The 16,851-nt window shown below is 46.1% G+C and overlaps 1 protein-coding gene across 1 annotated transcript in view; it reads right to left on the reverse strand.

Moving 5' to 3' along the window:
* Positions 1–10,890: 10,890 nt before the first annotated feature.
* The window catches only part of BARX2 (BARX homeobox 2), a 76,373-nt gene continuing 70,412 nt past the window's right edge, over positions 10,891–16,851 (reverse strand). Inside the window, exon 4 of the mRNA XM_060605232.3 lies at positions 10,891–11,915. Within this exon, the coding sequence (XP_060461215.1) occupies positions 11,649–11,915 (267 nt within the window). The 3' untranslated portion in view covers positions 10,891–11,648. The remainder of the gene's footprint in view (positions 11,916–16,851) is intronic.

The following is a 16,851-nucleotide window of genomic DNA, read 5'->3' on the forward strand; positions in this document are numbered from 1 at the left end:
CTTGATTGTGCTAATGGTTTTACATGTATATGCATATGTCAAACTTGTCAAATTATACACTTTATGCGAAACTTATTATTTGTCAATTGTGCCTCAGTAAAACTATTTAATAATAGATGCACAGTTGGAAGAGCTGAGAATGAGAAGGTATAAGCCACAGGAAAAGTTTCCAGAAGTGTGAGGTGGGCATCCGAAACACAGGTCAAAGAAGTAATTGTGCATAAGGGTAGGGACACTTCTTCAGTAACAAGAGGAAGAAAGGAGAGGCTGGGGACAGAGACAGAGGTTTGTGCCTTTGGGAGCAGGGTGTTGAGGGAGTCCCATCTAATAGCCTTTTTAAAAAATTTTTTTACTGTTTATTTATTTTTGAGTGAGAGAGAGACAGAGAGAGAGAGAGAGAGAGAGAGAGAGGAGGAGGGGCAGAGAGAGAGGGAGACCCAGAATCCGTAGCAGGCTCAAGGCTCTGAGCTGTCAGCATAGAGCCTGACATGGGGCTCGAACCCATGAACAGTGACATCATGACCTGAGATGAAGTCAGAGGCTTAACCGACTGAGCCACCCAGGCATCCCTAAATGGTTTCTTTTTTTAGTGGAAAGTTGCATCATTGCAGATGCAACACAGTGTGTCTAATAAAAAGGAGAATGGATTCTGGAAAGTGTTGAGAGCACTGCCGAGGTTGCTCAGCACAAGTGAATAGTAGCACCCCTCTCCCCTTCCACAGGATTTCTTCCTACAGCATCTGAGGTTCTCATGCAGACATCAGGGAAGTAGAGAGAGCTTAGTCACACGGGGTTGCAGATTTTGCTAAACAGTGATGATAAAAAGATAAGGGGGTTCAGGATATTCAGGAAATGCAGCACGAAACTTATGGTGAATAAGGAGTAAAAGGAGGAAAGAAGAAAGCTAATAGTTTGTGAGAAAATAAGCCTACAGAATGGAAGTCTGCTGGCATCTGAGAATAGTTGTAGGGGAAACAGTCGAAACAAGAATGGGAAGCATGGAAAGTCGTGACCAGAAAGTGCAGAGTAAAATGTTTGAATTAGTTACTTTCAAGGTAGGTAAGCTTGGGATGGTGACAAGGTTCATGATGTGACTGGAGTTTTTTTTTTAAGTTTTATTTATTTATTTTGAGAGACAGAAAAAAAGAGAGAGAGCAAGCATGGGAGCACAAACAGGAGATGGGCAGAAAGAGAGGGAGAGAGAGAATCCCAAGAAGGCTCCTCACAGAGCCAGAGGTGGGGCTTGAACTCATGAACTGTGAGATCCTGATGTGAGCCGAAATCAGGAGTCGAATGCTTAACCTACTGAGCCCCCGGGTGCCCCACAATGTGACTGCTGAGGTAGGACAGTGAGGATGCTTGGTGGGGGGAGTTAAGAAAGTCCATTTGGATGTGTTATTGGGGAAATTTTCTGGATTTTGCTGATTGCCTTACTGGAGCATCATTTCTCTGTCCCTTGATTTCCTATAAATTAATGTTTTGAAGTAGGAGCTCGATCGGGTTCAGATTCGATTTTTTTTTTTTTTTTTGTCTTTTGCAAGATTCCCTCGTAGATAGTGGCTTTTATCAGGATACACATAATATCTGCTTGTGTCTCATTCTGCAATACTAGCATACTTTGGTGAACTTCACCCAGATTCATTCATTCCAGGGGGTTCTGAATATGGTGAGTATGGTGACATTCAAAATCAGTCATTCCTTGTTTACTTACTATTTTCTCTAAAGAGAAACTTCCCTCACCAATTATTTCATTACCTAGAGGCACAGTTCATATAGGGTAAATGCTCGATGCTTTCCCTTTATTTACCAGTTTTCTTTTTTAAAAAAAATTTTTTTTAATTTTTTTTTTTTTAATTTTTTTTTGAGACAGAGAGAGACAGAGCATGAGTGGGGGTGGGGCAGAGAGAGAGGGAGACACAGAATCCGAAGCAGGCTCCAGGCTCTGAGCTGTCAGCACAGAGCCCGACGTGGGGCTCGAACTCACGAACCGTGAGATCATGACCTGAGCCTAAGTCGGACGCTTAACCGACTGAGCCACCCAGGCGCCCCTATTTACCAGTTTTCAAAAGCATGAGTTGGTTTCCTGGCAGCCCTTCAAAGGTGATGAAGTGGTTTTATTTTTTAACTTCTGAACACATGGATTTATACATATCTGATGTACTTCAATCCCTTGCAGTTATTATTCTTACTGACACTCGCATGGCCCCACTTGGAGTCAGTGGAAGTCTCAAGTTAGCCCCCATATCCTTTTTCCTTTTTAATGTTTATTTATTTATTTAGAGAGAGAGCACGAGTACAAGTGGGAGAGGGGCAGAGAGAGAGGGAGAGAGAATCCCAAGCAGGCTCCGCACTGTCAGCACAGATCCCGACGTGGGGCTGGATCTCAGGAACCCTGAGATCATGACCTGAGCCATGATCAAGAGTTGGACGCTGAATCAACTGTGTCACCCAGGCGCCCCGCCCCCTAGATCCTTTTGACATGACCCAGTGATGTTTGAAAGCTTCACTGCCTTCTAGTACAAGACATTCTAAACCAACCTTATGTCATTTCTGCCCCAGACCTAGAATGAGTCATTTCCAGGGATTCCTAGTTCCTTTTAGTGGAAAATAAAATTTTGAGATCATCATTTGGTGCCAGGAGTTTCCACTGCTACTGAGCTAAACCATTGTTCTCGGTCTTTCCCCAAAAGCAGCTAGGAAACACTTCTTTTTTTTAAGTTAATATACATCATGAGTTCACTCTGATGTCAATACATTCCTAGCAACAATATATCCAATTTGCAAATAAATTGCAGGTGAGGGAAAAAGAAATGGAAGAGAAATCTACAGACCAAAAAAGAGCTTAAGGGACACACCAGCTCTTAAACTCAGACCCCTATTTATATGCTAAAAAGGTTAAAAGCTGGGCATTTCTCTTCATATACTCCTATTCCCCAAAAGAGAGTCAGATTCTTTTAGCTCCAAGAATATGGCCCCAAATAACTTTAAACTAGTACTTTTTTTTCCAGCATACGTAAAATAATATGTAAAAATTTTAAAGACCCTTTTTGAGCACATATTTATAAATTTCAAAAGATGCAAAATACAAGGTAAATTGAACACTGGAGACTCATGTGAGTTAAACTCACAAAAATTCTCTTATGCTATTTCTGTAAATACTGTAAATGTTTATGAGAGAGAGAGAGAGAGAGAGAGAGAGAGAGAGAGAGAGAATGAGTGGGGGAAGGGTAGAGATAGAGGGAGACACAAAATCTGAAGTAGGCTCTAGGCTCTGAGCTGTCAGCACAGAGCCCAACACGGGGCTCGAACCGACAAAACACAAGATCAACCTGAACTGAAGTTGGATGCCCACTCAACAGAGTGACCCAGGCGCCCTATGTATCAGCCTGTGTTTTGAATAATTACAACTTACTGGTGTAAAACCAGCTGGATTCTGGAAAGGAAATCTTGTACAGCACCTTCAGTATGCAGAAGCCTTTTTTAGAAATATACACTCACTGAATTCTTTGACGGTCATGACCACACACACGTGTTCCAGGGTGCAAATAGGCAGAGCAGCCTTGATAATAAAAGGAAATGTTTGCCATCCTTAGAAAGGGATACAAAACAACCAGCTCCAACACATCTCAAGCTTTTGTATGTGTAAATGAACACAGCCTCTTCATGTTTGCATGCTGAACATCTGCTTTGATTGTACATTGTATCTGTGTAACTATGTGGAGGGTCATAGTGACTTTCTCATACGGAACTGATTTACATTGAACACAAACTTCAAATTAAAAAACAATAATTGGCTGAAAGAGAAAGCAAGAAGAAGAAGAAGAGGAGGAGGGTGGCAGGAAACAGGAAAAGGAAGACTGGTTCTAGGGTCTCGGAGGGGCAGGAGCGTGATGATCTGGGTCCATGGCCGAGGCTCCAAGGCTGGCTTTGACCTCAGAGGTCACTCCAAGAGCTGCTGAGAAAGAGCGGCAGCCGCATTCAGAGCTAGAACAGAGGACTCAGTCTTCTAAGCAGCTTCTACCAAGCATCTTCAAGCTTCTACTCGTAAGGCTCCCATTCTGGGTTGGAAGCCAATGTCAGCTAGCACTCCTTGGCATTCCAGAGTGAGGATGCTGCCCGGTTATTGTGCCTCAGACGTGACCCCTTCCTCCGAGCCTCCTCCTGGTGCCAGCGTCCCTTTCCCAGGTCACTGCAAATGACAACGTAGTACAACGACTATTCCCAAGCCTGTGGATACGTAACAGAAAAGGTGGGAGGGGGGCTGGACTTATTGCTGGTGTGAGTGGGTAGATGGAGGGCTTGACCATTCACAGTTAAGATCTGTTGTCTGCACCCCAAACGCGAGGCCATGCTGTGAAAGATACCCCAGGTTACAGCAGGATGAGAACAGGGCCAAGGCACCTGTAGGGGAAGCTGGGAGACAAAGGAGTCTGCCTACCTCCCTGCTTTGCCCTGAGATCAGGCTCAGGCAACTCAGCCTTGGTCTAAGTAAGGCAGGCCCGGTTCAGGGCTGAGAAGTACACTCCCAGGGGTGTCAGGCAGCTGCCTGAAGAGTTCCCCACGTTGTCTCGGCTTTCCCATCTCTGAAGTGGAGCTGGTAATAGTGCCGGCTTCACGGGGCTACTGAGATGATCCAATGTGATGATGCAAATGTCCTGGTGACAGGGCCTGGCGAATAGTCAGGGTGCATAAAGACGCCAGGCCAGAGCCTCGCTACGTTCAGCAAAGCTACGCGTGTTTCAGGAGCCAGGTGCTAGGGAAGAAACCCTGGCAGAACCAGGAGGGCTTGGATCAAGGACATTGTCGAAGAATCCCCAAACGGCAGGGACTCAGCCCAACATGCCTGGAGGTTCCTGGCAACCATTTTGAGCAGGTGCACAGCCACCATGCAGCCGCCCCAAGCGGTCTGCTCCTGGGCAGCGAGGACAAAGAATGAACTCTAGACCCCTGAGTCCCGCAGGAGAGACGACACACATCTTGACGGACGGGGTGAACTCAAGGCAACTCTGAGGGCCCTTGTTACATTCTTGAGCTCCAGGAGAGGCCGCGGCTTGGGTTTCGGTTGTTCTTGGCCTCCTCACTGACCTGGGGCACTATTTCCTCCTCCTCTCCTCGGCCCCATTCCTCCCCACCTTCTTTTAAAAAAAGGTTTAAAGGGTTTTGTCAGTGAATGATCTTATTCATAAAGCAGGCGTGATGACAGTTTGCAGAGCTAAATGGGCACTTAACTGCGTGTCTAATAAATCTGCAACAAAAATAAACAGAAGGGAAGCGGGTTTGGGAAAGAAAGGAGGTCAGGTATGAAAGGAGCCTGTCACAGTGATTTACCACCACCCCCTCAGCAGTCAGTGGTGGCCTCGTCCCCACCCAGCCACTGTGGACTTGGAGATATGAGAGGCTGACTGGGAGCCCTGGGTAGAGTCCAGTCCAGGGCACGGCCGGGTGGGCACAGCCAGGTGGGTGGGAGAAGACACAGGAAAGGCCCCTGGCATCCACTGCCCACTGGGGAGGCAAGTGTGGAAGGCAAGGAGACAAAGGCAGGCTGGAGTCAAGCGCCTTCTTTTCAGCATCTGCGCCCGGATTACAGATGGAATGACCAGCCCCAAACCACCCAGGATTTGGGTGACAATCCGGGATTAGAGGCACATTCAGGTGAATCTAGCAAACACCTGTTGTTCCAGTGTTAATCACACTTCCAGGTGAACAAGGGGCCTACTTAAAATATTAACACCCCCCCACCCCCCATCACCCTTAGTGGAACTAGCCTGGTGAGGACACTAAATCACCTTTCTTGTCCTGGAAGAATGCCATCTCGCAGGGAAGGGCAGGTGTAAATACCTCAAAACCCTTTTTGGAATCCCTGCTGCTTTTCCAAACCCAGTAAAGTAGGAGTTTCTCCAACAGGATTTTAACTTACTTGAGGGCAGGGCCCTGTTCCTTTGTACCCTGTCCCCCACTCCCCCACCCCCCCACCCCCCCGCCGACCCCACATTAGCACGGTATTAGGCACAGAATAGATGCTGAGCAAGCATCTGAACTGTGGCTAGTGCTACTTAAGGAGACAGAAGCCCAGAGCACTCTGCTTCCAGAGGGCGGAGGACCCCAGCACTGGCCTCCCACCCGGCTGGCTCGGGGCCCTCTCTCAAGTGACTGCTTGACTCAGTTTCTCCCTCTGTGGGCAGAAAGGATGTCTCTGGCTACTGCCCATCCCAAAGTTTTAGATTTGGCTGCAGTCCTCAAAGCTGAGCCCCTGGGTACACTGCAACCTTCCCACCATAGCCCTCCCAGGCGTACTTTAGGATGCACTCACCTCCCTTTAGCCATTTCTCCATATTACCTTGTGAATGAATCATCAGGTCGACTTCACCAACCCACCACCAGCTACCAGATTTGATTTTGGTATAGACAGGATTTTAATTTTTGTTTTAGACCAATGTCTCAGTAGGCATTCTCTTCCTCTCAGACTGCCCCCTGCAACACTGCCTGTGATCTCCTTGAGGAAAATTCTTCTGAGGGTATTTTCCTCAGAGCCCTGTCAATACTTCTTCTAAAAGAACTAGCAAAATGGGGGAGGGGGGGATAGATTGACCTTTGACCATGAGCCAAGTATGGGCTCCTGATCATTCTTTGCCCTCTTTGGTCCTGGGGAAATGGGCCAAGCATTGCTTCCCTTGGGTGATGGGAATGTTTCCGTGGACACCAAAGATCTTTTCCTCTGCCTTCTCTCTTGTGTCGGAAAAGTGCTGGCATCCCTCAGCCCTAAAGCCAATGAGTGTGGCTCTAAAAATGGCCAATGACCAGGAGAGTTGCTTCATGATTTGGGACCACAATGTGACAGCAAGTTGTGCCCACCAGACCACTAAAAACCCAAAGCCTCTGGACATCCAAGGAAGATGTCGACAGGATACCAGGAGCCTCCAGATCCTCTCATTACGTACCCATGGGCCTTGGGACCCTCAGCACAGGAAAAGGAACTCAGAACAAGGAATTTAGGCTAATCCATGTCCTCTTTGGAAATATGGCAGGACTATGGTGTTGATGACAACAGGTGCATGAAGAGGAAGAGGTGGAAAGGAATGAACAGGTTAGACTGGAGAAGAGGTGAGGTAAATAAGGAGCAAGAAGACATGACTGAGAAGGGTAAGGGAGAGGGGAGCCAAGGCAGGTCAGAGAGAGGATGTTGTCTCCTGGGCACAGAGCAGCTTGGGTACAGTCCCTCAGAGTGGGACTGAAAGAGAGAGAGAGGAGGGTGGCCTCTCTCTGGAAGATGCAACGGAGAGAGAGGAGTGAAGGGGTACCTACCCAAAGAGCCACAGCAGCCCCTCAGGGCTTTAGGCAAACATAAGAGCAATTCAGTGCACAGAAATCCTGAGAAACAAGTTTGCCTTTTTTTTTTTTTTTTTTTTTTTTTGGTGCAAGGCAAATTTCAGCCCTCTAACCCAATAGCTCCTGCCCTTCAAAGATGGGCATGACATGATAGGGGTTAAGAGTTAGGCGGCATCTACAGAAATTGGTGGGAAGATCAGGCAGTCACCTAACCTAAGTGGCTGGCCCAGGCAGGAGAGAGATGGGGGAGGACCCCTTTGGACAGTCTTTACTCTGGTCCTGCAAAGTCCCTGTTCATTTTCTGCTGAGTGGACAGCATGTGACCCGGCTGACAAAGCACAACCTGTTGAGGAAAGAACTTCATACCCTGTAAGTCCAGCCCAGCCCAGCCCAGCCCAGGGCGTGGGGCAAGGCCGGGTGGAACCAAGTTGAAAGGTCATGAAAGGGACAGGGAACTTGAACCACCTGAGGAAGGGAAGAGGAGGTCACAGAGGTCCCCAGACCCCATCTCTAAGACAGCTCTAGACCGGACTAGTCTCTGAGGAAAACTTAAAACCAGCCTAGTGAGGGCTGGTTTCTGATATATCTCTTTGGACTAATTTAAGGACTACAGGCTCACAGCATGGAACCCATTTGGTTACTGTTTGAGTCAGGCCAGGTCTGAGCCTTATGTCTCAGCCAGCCTTTGTAGACTACATAGAAGCGAATCAGAGGGTACGGTGACCCAGAACCCCAACCCATTGTTAGGTACACACACTTGGGACACTTACTGAGAGTCTAGAACCTGCTCCAGGAATCCTTGCTCTCTAACATAAAAGATGCAAGGGTTTGGGAGCAGAGGCGGTGGCTTCTGGCAGCCTCACCTTAGGTAGCCAGGAAAGCCCCCAGCCCCTCCCTGCCTAGGACGAGGCTGACTTGTGGGGCACACTGCTGCTGAACCCCCCCCCACCCCCTCCCCCCTGACAGCCCCTTGTGGCCTTGGGAGGGAGTGCTAACCTCTAAGGTCCCAGCAGGGAATCTGGCCCCTGGGCTGGTTCTCAGCATGGCTCTTGACCAGCTCTGTGACCCAGGGACAGAGATACAAGGTAACCTCTCTCTGGTTAATAGGCTTCCTATAAAACTGGAAGAAATAGCCCATTTCACAGCCTGAGGGGGCGGCATCAGCTACAAGTGCTTGTGAAAGCATTCTCCGATGCTCAGAGACACTGAGAAGTAAGAGCCAAGGTCTCTGTGGTCTGCTTCCTTGTGTGGGCAGTTGGCCTCGGCTCTCTCCCTTCCTCTGGAAACTCTCAAAAAGCATCAGGTGGCCAGACCCTAGAATAAGACCCTGAACCCTCATGGTGTCACCATCCTGCACACCAGACAAGGGAGAGAATGCTTTCGTTTAGCAAAGGCCACACGGCCTCCTAGTCACCACACCTCAGACAACTTACGGAGTTGGTTTCTGGGTACCATCACATATCTTGGGAAGTAGAGGTAATATGGAAAAGACTAGAAGGAAAAGGGAAAGATGGAGGGAGAGCAGGGCTTGGTGTGGAATCAATGCCCACTCTTCTCAAGGCCCAGCCCTGACCCATCTTGGAGTCACAGGGCAAGAGTACACAGAGCTGAGGCCAGAGGACGAACCCAGGGCTCCCAAGTGGAGGTGACACTGGGCTCAAGGCTTCCAAAATACCAGGAAGATCATCAGAGGTCTTAAGCCCTCCACTGAAATACCTCCAACCCCTAGAAACAATACAGATGACAGGCCAAGGACTAAGGGCCTCAAGTCAGAAACAGTGCCTGTGTGGGGCATCTGGGTGGCTCGGTTAAGCTTCCAACCTCGATTCAGGTCATGATCTCGTGGTTCATGAGTTCAAGCCCCATGTCAGGAGCGCTGTGCTGACAGCTCAGAGCCTGGAGCCTGCTTTAGAGTCTGTGTCTCCCTCTCTCTCTGACCCTCCCCGCTCGTGCTCTGTCTCTCTCTCTCAAAAATAAACATTAACAAGAAAAAAAAATTAAAGAAACAGTGCCTCTGTGTGTGTGTGTGTGTGTACACACATATCTGGTGTGATGACAGTCACTACCAGACACCTCAGAAAAGGACAATATGAGGGGCACCTGGGTGGCTCAGTCGGTTGAGCTTCCGACTTCGGCTTGGGTCACGATCTCATGGTCCGCGAGTTCGAGCCCTGCGTCCGGCTCTGTGCTGACAGCTCGGAGCCTGGAGCCTGGAGCCTGCTTCGGACTCTGTGTCTCCCTCTCTCTCTGACCCTCCCCCATTCATGCTCTGTCTCTGTCTCAAAAATAAATAAACATTAAAAAAAAGAAAAAAAAAGAAAAGGACAGTATGAGAGCCCTGGACAAGAGCCCGAAAACAACCACAGGAAAACAGCATCCAAATGAAAAGTTTTCCGGGATGGGGCTGAACAGGACAGTGCAGTTCCTTAGGAGTGAGACCAGACTGGCACAGGCCCACCCGCTTACTGTGTCCACGTGTATCCTCCAGCTCTCTGGGTCACCGCACGGTAGGCAGATCATAAAGCTGTACCTCGGGGTGGACTAGAGGTGCAGGAGGCAGCTTTCTGCATGCACAGGGCGAGCAACCTCACACACGGCTGGGTGTGGTCTGCACAAACTGGTTCTCGGAGGCCAAATCCTTACCTCCTTTGTTCACAAGACGTAAGAAAAAGACTGCTTTCTTTTTGCTGATCTCAATAGCGAAGGGGATGAAGGCATTGCCTCGCCAAATCAAAGTCGCAGTCTCTCTCGTTGTCGGTGTTAATGGAGGGAAGCAGGCAGCCGGATTAGCGAAAACAAGCAGATCGTTCCCACGTACCTTTGAAAAGAATTACGTGATTTGTTTCACAGAACAAGCAACATGTTTTGCTCCCTAGTGGAGGCCATGACTAGAAGCTGGTTTACGTTTCCCGAGCCCAGAGTAACTGTGGGATGGTGAGCTGCCAGCGTGCAGGGTGGGCGCTCTGCCCAGCAGGACATCAGCAGGGAGCGTGCAGGGAAATGCAGATCAAGGGGACCCCTGTGAGGTCAGGCCTCTGGGCCAGCAGGCACGACAAAGAGATGGTCACAGTTCTTCAGCGAGTCTGGAGTCCCCTCTTTCCTGGTCTTACTGAAAGCTGGGGAATCATTTTAAATTTCGAATCGCAGAGCACATCTAGCAAGGAGCTCTCAAATCTCCTTTTGTGGCGGAGCCCATCATCCAAATGATCCAATTTTAAACATCCATGTTTAAAGAAAGATAAACAAGAAACCAATAAAAATGGTTACCTATGCAGGGTGGAGGTGGGGAGCAAGTCTTTTTGGATTTTTGAAACAAATACATTTATCATCTCTTCAAAAAAGTAAAGGAATGTTTACAGTTGGAAGGCTACAGTGTAAAGTGGCTGATGGCAGAGCGACTCTGGCAGAAGGCGGTGGGAGGGGTGGTGGGCAGAGCCCAATCTTTTATTTGACAGCGGGGGAAATTAAAGCCCAGGGAGCCGGGCTAGCTCTCTGGGTCTTTCTTTCCAGAAGACATATTCAGAAAGGGCTAAATATACTCCCCCGAAGAAACCAAACACCCAATCCTTTTGAAAGATTTATTTTTCATTAAAAAATAAAAGTTTTCTTAACATATCTGCGTTGCAGCTTCAGGGATGGCAACTCAAAAAAGCAAGAAAAACAAGGCGTATCCGTTCTCAGGTCACCTGACCATCTTGTAATGGGTACAAAGGCACACGAGTCTTCAAACAAACTTTATTCAGAAACAAGTCTAATAATTCAGAACTCCCTTCCCCCAACTTTTCTTTGTCCGCCCTCACCGGCCCCACCCACCCCCCCCAAAAAAACAACCAAAACCATTAAATTCTCTTTCAAAACTACAGAAGTTAAGTGCTGAGTCAGCAAGGAAGCCAGGCGTGCTGCCCAAGCTTCTCCATCTCTCTCTGCTTGGACGCCGGGCTGCCCAGAGGCTGGCAGGGAGAGAGCCAGAGCAGTCCTCCACCACGCCAGGGTGGGGCTCGCAACATGGGCAGGCCTCTTGCACCCAGCCCCGAAGCCACCACCCCAGTGGGGGCAGGCAGTTCCAAGGCACTGTTTCCCTTCGTCAAGGGCATCCCATGGCTAAAGCAGCCTTTCAGGAACAGAAAGGCCTAAGGCAAGCCAAGTCTTCATCAAATGCTTGTGATGAAAACCACTGAGACCCATGGGGGAGAGGGGGACGAGGATCTCTTGTCCCCCTCCCCCCCACCGAGTTTACCAGGCTTTGGGAAGCGGTTCCCTATTCTCCCTGCCTTCTCTTTCCATTCCTCCCCATCTCCCCCTTCCCCCCAAAGAGTTTTATTTTAGCTTGATGGTGGGGGTTCCGAAGAGGCTACTGGCAACTCTTGGGGCTGGCCTGGGGGCTCTGGCATCTCTAAGGGGACATCGCATGCTTTTGCTTCCTGTGTGTCACAGAGCTCCTCCTGTCTCTGGGAGGGTGCAAGGCGCTCCTGGCTCTGGGCCTGGCTGTTCATCTTCTCTTCAGCTTCAATCTCTTCTGAGGTGGGGATGGAGTTCTTCTTGGGACGACCTTTGGGTTTTGTGGGTGCTTCCTGTCCACCTTTAAGAACCTATATGGGAAAAAAGGATGGTCATTAAATCTAATAAAGAACTTCCTCCCTCCTCTTTCCCAGTCAAGAGCATCTATACCATCCATTCCCAGCAGTGATGGCCTGGCAAAAAGGATTTTCAACTCATCACTTCTAGGGTATAAAGACATTTTCATTCGTTAAATGTTCATTACTCATTTTCCGTCAATATTACATATTTTGGCATTAAATAAAATGATCACAAACACATTTAAAAAATCCAACTTCAACGGTAAGGAAAGAAATAAAAAAATTAAAATATTACTGTGATTTCTATCAAGTTGACAAGTTAAAAGAAAAAGACAGTATTTATAGCAAGCAGGAAGAGAAATACTCATACTCCAGTATGGAAGTGTAAAGGGTGCAACCATCTCAAAAGGCAATCTGAGAATTCAAATCAAAAGTCTTAAAATGTGTACACTCTGACATAGAAATTCCACTTCTAGTAATTAAGCCTAAGGAAGTCATCAAAGACTGATGTAAAGATTGATCTACAAAAAATGTTCATCAAAGAATTGGTTTTAACAGCAAAAACTGGGGGAGATATACTCTAAATTTCTGCAATATGATTGGGTAGATAAATACAGTATATCCCAAACAGAGAATACTTGATAACCATTACAGTTATTATGTAGGAGAATGTTTAGTGATACAGGAAATATTATTAATATACTTTTGTGGAAAACAGGTTATACCAGCATAATCCAAACTAGAGGACAGACAACTATATACCACCTTGGTTGCAGTATGAAGATCATCAATAATTTTTAAATTTTTTTTGTATTTTCTAATTTTTTTAAACAATGATCATATATTTCTGCAATCAGAAAAAAATGTAAGAAATATAGAATTGTATCTATAAAGAACTTACCAAACTCAACACCCAAAAGACATAATCCAGTGAAGAAATGGGCAAAAGACATGAACAGACACTTTTCCAAAGAAGATATCCAGATGGCTAACAGACACATGAAAACGTGCTCAGCATCACTCATCATCAGGCAAATCCATATCAAAACCACAATGAGATACTACCTCACATCTGTCAGAATGGATAAAATGAGTAAATCAGGCAACAACAGGTGTTGGCGAGGATGCGAACAAAGAGGAACCCTTTTGCACTGCTGGTGGGAATGCAAACTGGTGTGGCCGCTCTGGAAGACAGTATGGAGGTTCCCCGAAAACTTAAAAATAGAGCTACCCTACGGCCCAGCAATTGCACTAGGTATTTATCCAAAGGATACAGGTGCGCTGTTTCAAAGGGGCACATGCACCCCAATGTTTATAGCAGCACTATCGACAATAGCCAAAGTGTGGAAAGACAACAAATGTCCATCGACTAATGAACAGATAAAGAAGATGTGGTATATATATACAATGGAATATCACTCAGTGATCAAAAAGAATGAGATCTTGCCATTTGCAACAAATGGATGGAACTAGAATGTATTATGCTAAGCAAAGTCAGCCAGAGAAAGACAAATATCATATGATTTCATTCATATGTGGAATTTAAGATACAAAACAGATGAACATAAGGGAAGGGAAGCAAAAATAATATAAAAACAGAGAGGGAGACAAACCATAAGAGACTCTTTAAAAAAATTTTAATATTTATTCATTTTTGAGAGAGAAAGACAGAGTGTGAGTGGGGGAGGGGCAGAGAGGGAGACACAGAATCCAAAGCAGGCTCCAGGCTCTGAGATGTCAGCACAGAGCCCAATGCAGGGCTCAAACCCATGAGCAGCAAGATCATGACCTGAGCCAAAGTTGGACGCTTAAGACTGAGCCACCCAGGTGCCCCATGAGATTCTTAAATACAGAGAACAAATTGAGGGTTGCTGGAAGGGTGTTGGGTGGGGGGATGGGCTAAATGGGCAATGGGCTTTAAGGAGGGCACTTGTTGGGATGAGCACTGGGTGTTATATGTAAATGATGAATCACTAAATTCTATTCCTGAATCATTATCACCCTATTATATATGTTAACTAACTTGGATGTAAATTTCAAAAAACATGTTTAAAAACTGAAAAAAAAAAAAAAGAAATATAGAATTATAGTGTTCAAGGATGTAGTAGAGAATAGAAAGTTCTAGCTAGCTTTGAAAGCAGAATAACTAGATTAAATGTTAACTCTGTTACTTTTCTGTTTTGTCCTTGGGAGAGTTCAGAGTTCTTTAAAGACTCTGAGCCTCAGTTTCCTTATCTGCAAAACAGAGATAATAATACCTTATCTCACAGGGTGACCAACAGATAGTGTACTGGAAAGAGCAAGAACTTTTTCTGAATGGCAGATTTCCTCGGTCCAGAATGGGCCTCCCACCCTCCTCATCTGGTTAACTCAGGTTAGGTAGTGTTTCTCCTGGGAGCCTTCTGTGATCTCCCAAGTGGAAGTCCAACACCCTCCACCATGTGCCCTATGAGCTCTTATACTCCCTCCATGCGAGCACTTTTCATAAACCACTGTCACTGCATGTTTACTTGCCTGTCCCACCCACTCAGCCCTTGCACATAGCAGGCATTCAATAACTGGTATTGAACAACAAGCCTTTTCCTAGAGGTGAAGAAAGATATAAAGCAAGCAAAATAACAGTATCCCAAATGGCCTTTGCTGGTCTCATACATTATTATCCCAGTGTGTGATGTTCACAAGGGTACCATGACTTACAAAGGGGTAACTCTAAAAATATTTATGTGTTACTTTAGAACATAACAGATAGTCCTTCCACTGGCTCTGTACTCTGGTGTGGTTTAGTTGTTGATTTTCTCAGCAGCTAGTGAGAAGGGCTTCAGGAGTACCTGGATTAGCACAGATAATTAGGAGCGAACTATATTTTTGCTGCTTACATAACTAGCTTAATCTTATCTTCCGTAGTTGAACAGAGGCTCCTTGAAGGTGAGTCCTACATCTATCCCTTGCGTCAGGCTCTAGGCAAGCAACTTCTAACTATATCTCTGCAGTCACTAAATACTTACTCTTTCCTTTGAGAGGAGCACAGGATCTCCAGTGCCAAATTGTAAGAATGAATGAATTCAATAAACCATAGGTTCTTTTTTGAAAACAGCTTTACTGAGATATAATTCACATACCATACACTTCATCCATTCATATCGACAATTCTGTGATTTTTAGTACAGTCAGAATTGTACAACTATCACCAGAATCCAATTTTAGAACATTTTCATTGCCCCCCAAAAGAAACCCCACACTCGTTAACAGTCATTCTGTATTTCTCCCCAGCCCCTGCTCCCCAACCCTAGGCAACTGCTGATCTTGATTCTGTTTCCACAAATTTGCCTACTCTGGACATTTCGTATGAATTAGGTTATACAATATGTCATCCTTTGTGACTGGCTTCTTTTCAGTCAGTATAATGTTTTCAAGGGTCATCCATGTTGTAGCATATATCGATATTTCAATTCCGTTTTATGGCCAACTAACATAGACTGTATGGATATGCCACATTCCATCTGCCCATGTGTCAGTTGATGGGCACCTGGGTTGCTTCTACCTTTTGGCTGCTGTGAACAGTGCTGCCATGAAGATGGGTATAGAAGTATCTGTTCAGTTCTTTTGGGTACCTACCTACAAATGGAATTGCTGGTCATAGGGTCACTACATTTTTTTGACGAGCTTCCAGACCTGTTTTCTAAAGCAGTGGCACCATGCCAATCAGCAGTATATGAAGGTTCCAGTTCTCCATATGCTCACCTATACTTGATATTCTATCTTTGTGGTTATAGCCATGCCGGTGGGTAGGAAGTGGTCTCCCGTGTAAGTTGCACTTCCCTGATGACTAACGAAGTTTGACATCTTTTCCTGTGCTTATGGGCCAGCTCTGTGTCTTCTTTAGAAGAAGAATCCTTTGCCCATTTGAAAATCTGGTTGTCTTTTTATTACCGAGTTGTAATAGCTTTTTATACATTCTGGATATAGGTCCATTATCAGATACAAGATTTGCAAATGCATTCTCCCATTCTGTGTATTGTCTTTTTGCTTCCTTGAGGATGTCCTTTACAGCACAAAGGTTTTTAATGTTGATGAAGCCCAGTTTATTTTCTCTTTTGTTGCTTGTGCTTTTAGTGTGCTAAGCAGGTTTTGCCAAGTCCAGGGCTGTGCATACTTACTCTTAAATTTTCTTCTAAGAGTTTTACAGTTTTAGCTTTTACATTTAGGTCTGGGGTTCACTTTATTTTTTGTATATGGCACGAGGAAACCCATTAGCTCTCAGTAAACACCTCCTTCTAGCCAGGAATCTGCTTGGCCACTGTACTTTCCATGCAAACAGCAAACACAGAGATATGAAGGGGACCTCTAACAAGGGATACATGCTGACAGAATCCACCTCTGGGGAGAAGGCGTCCCTATATATTCCTTTTCACATAAGTCAGCATCTGATTTTTAATTCAGTCTGAGTGCAGGCTGTTGAAAGCACCCAGATGTGCCAAGATGGAACTGACATGTTGAAAGCAGCTCCACTTGGTATAAAAGAGGTTATACAAAATTAAGTTGCCCCATATAGTAATCAAGTTATAAAAGGGCAGGTCTAAGGAAGCCACCTAATTGGCAAAAGAAAGTCCAGCCCAGCAATTAGAGAACACCACCCACACAGCTTGGATAGACCCCACCTGGCTGTTTTCCTACCGCATGAAAAAAAATAATAATAAAAACAACCAGACCATTTTCTAAATGGAATAAAACATTCCAGCACAAGCAGTAATTAGGAGATAACTACCCTCTTGGCTGCTTCCCGCATTCAACCTCTGGCCCCCTGCCTCCCAGCACACCTGAGATGTGCCATTATCTCACAACCGCCCCACTCCAGGAGCTGCACATTCTCATGCACCCTGTGGCCCTCCTCCCCAGATCCCTCCTTCCCAATGACTCCTAAAGCCAGTTTAGTTCCCTCGGTTGGGAG

This window comes from Panthera onca, chromosome D1 (genome assembly GCF_046562875.1).
Source record: "Panthera onca isolate mPanOnc1 chromosome D1, mPanOnc1 haplotype 2, whole genome shotgun sequence".
NCBI lineage: Eukaryota > Metazoa > Chordata > Mammalia > Carnivora > Felidae > Panthera > Panthera onca.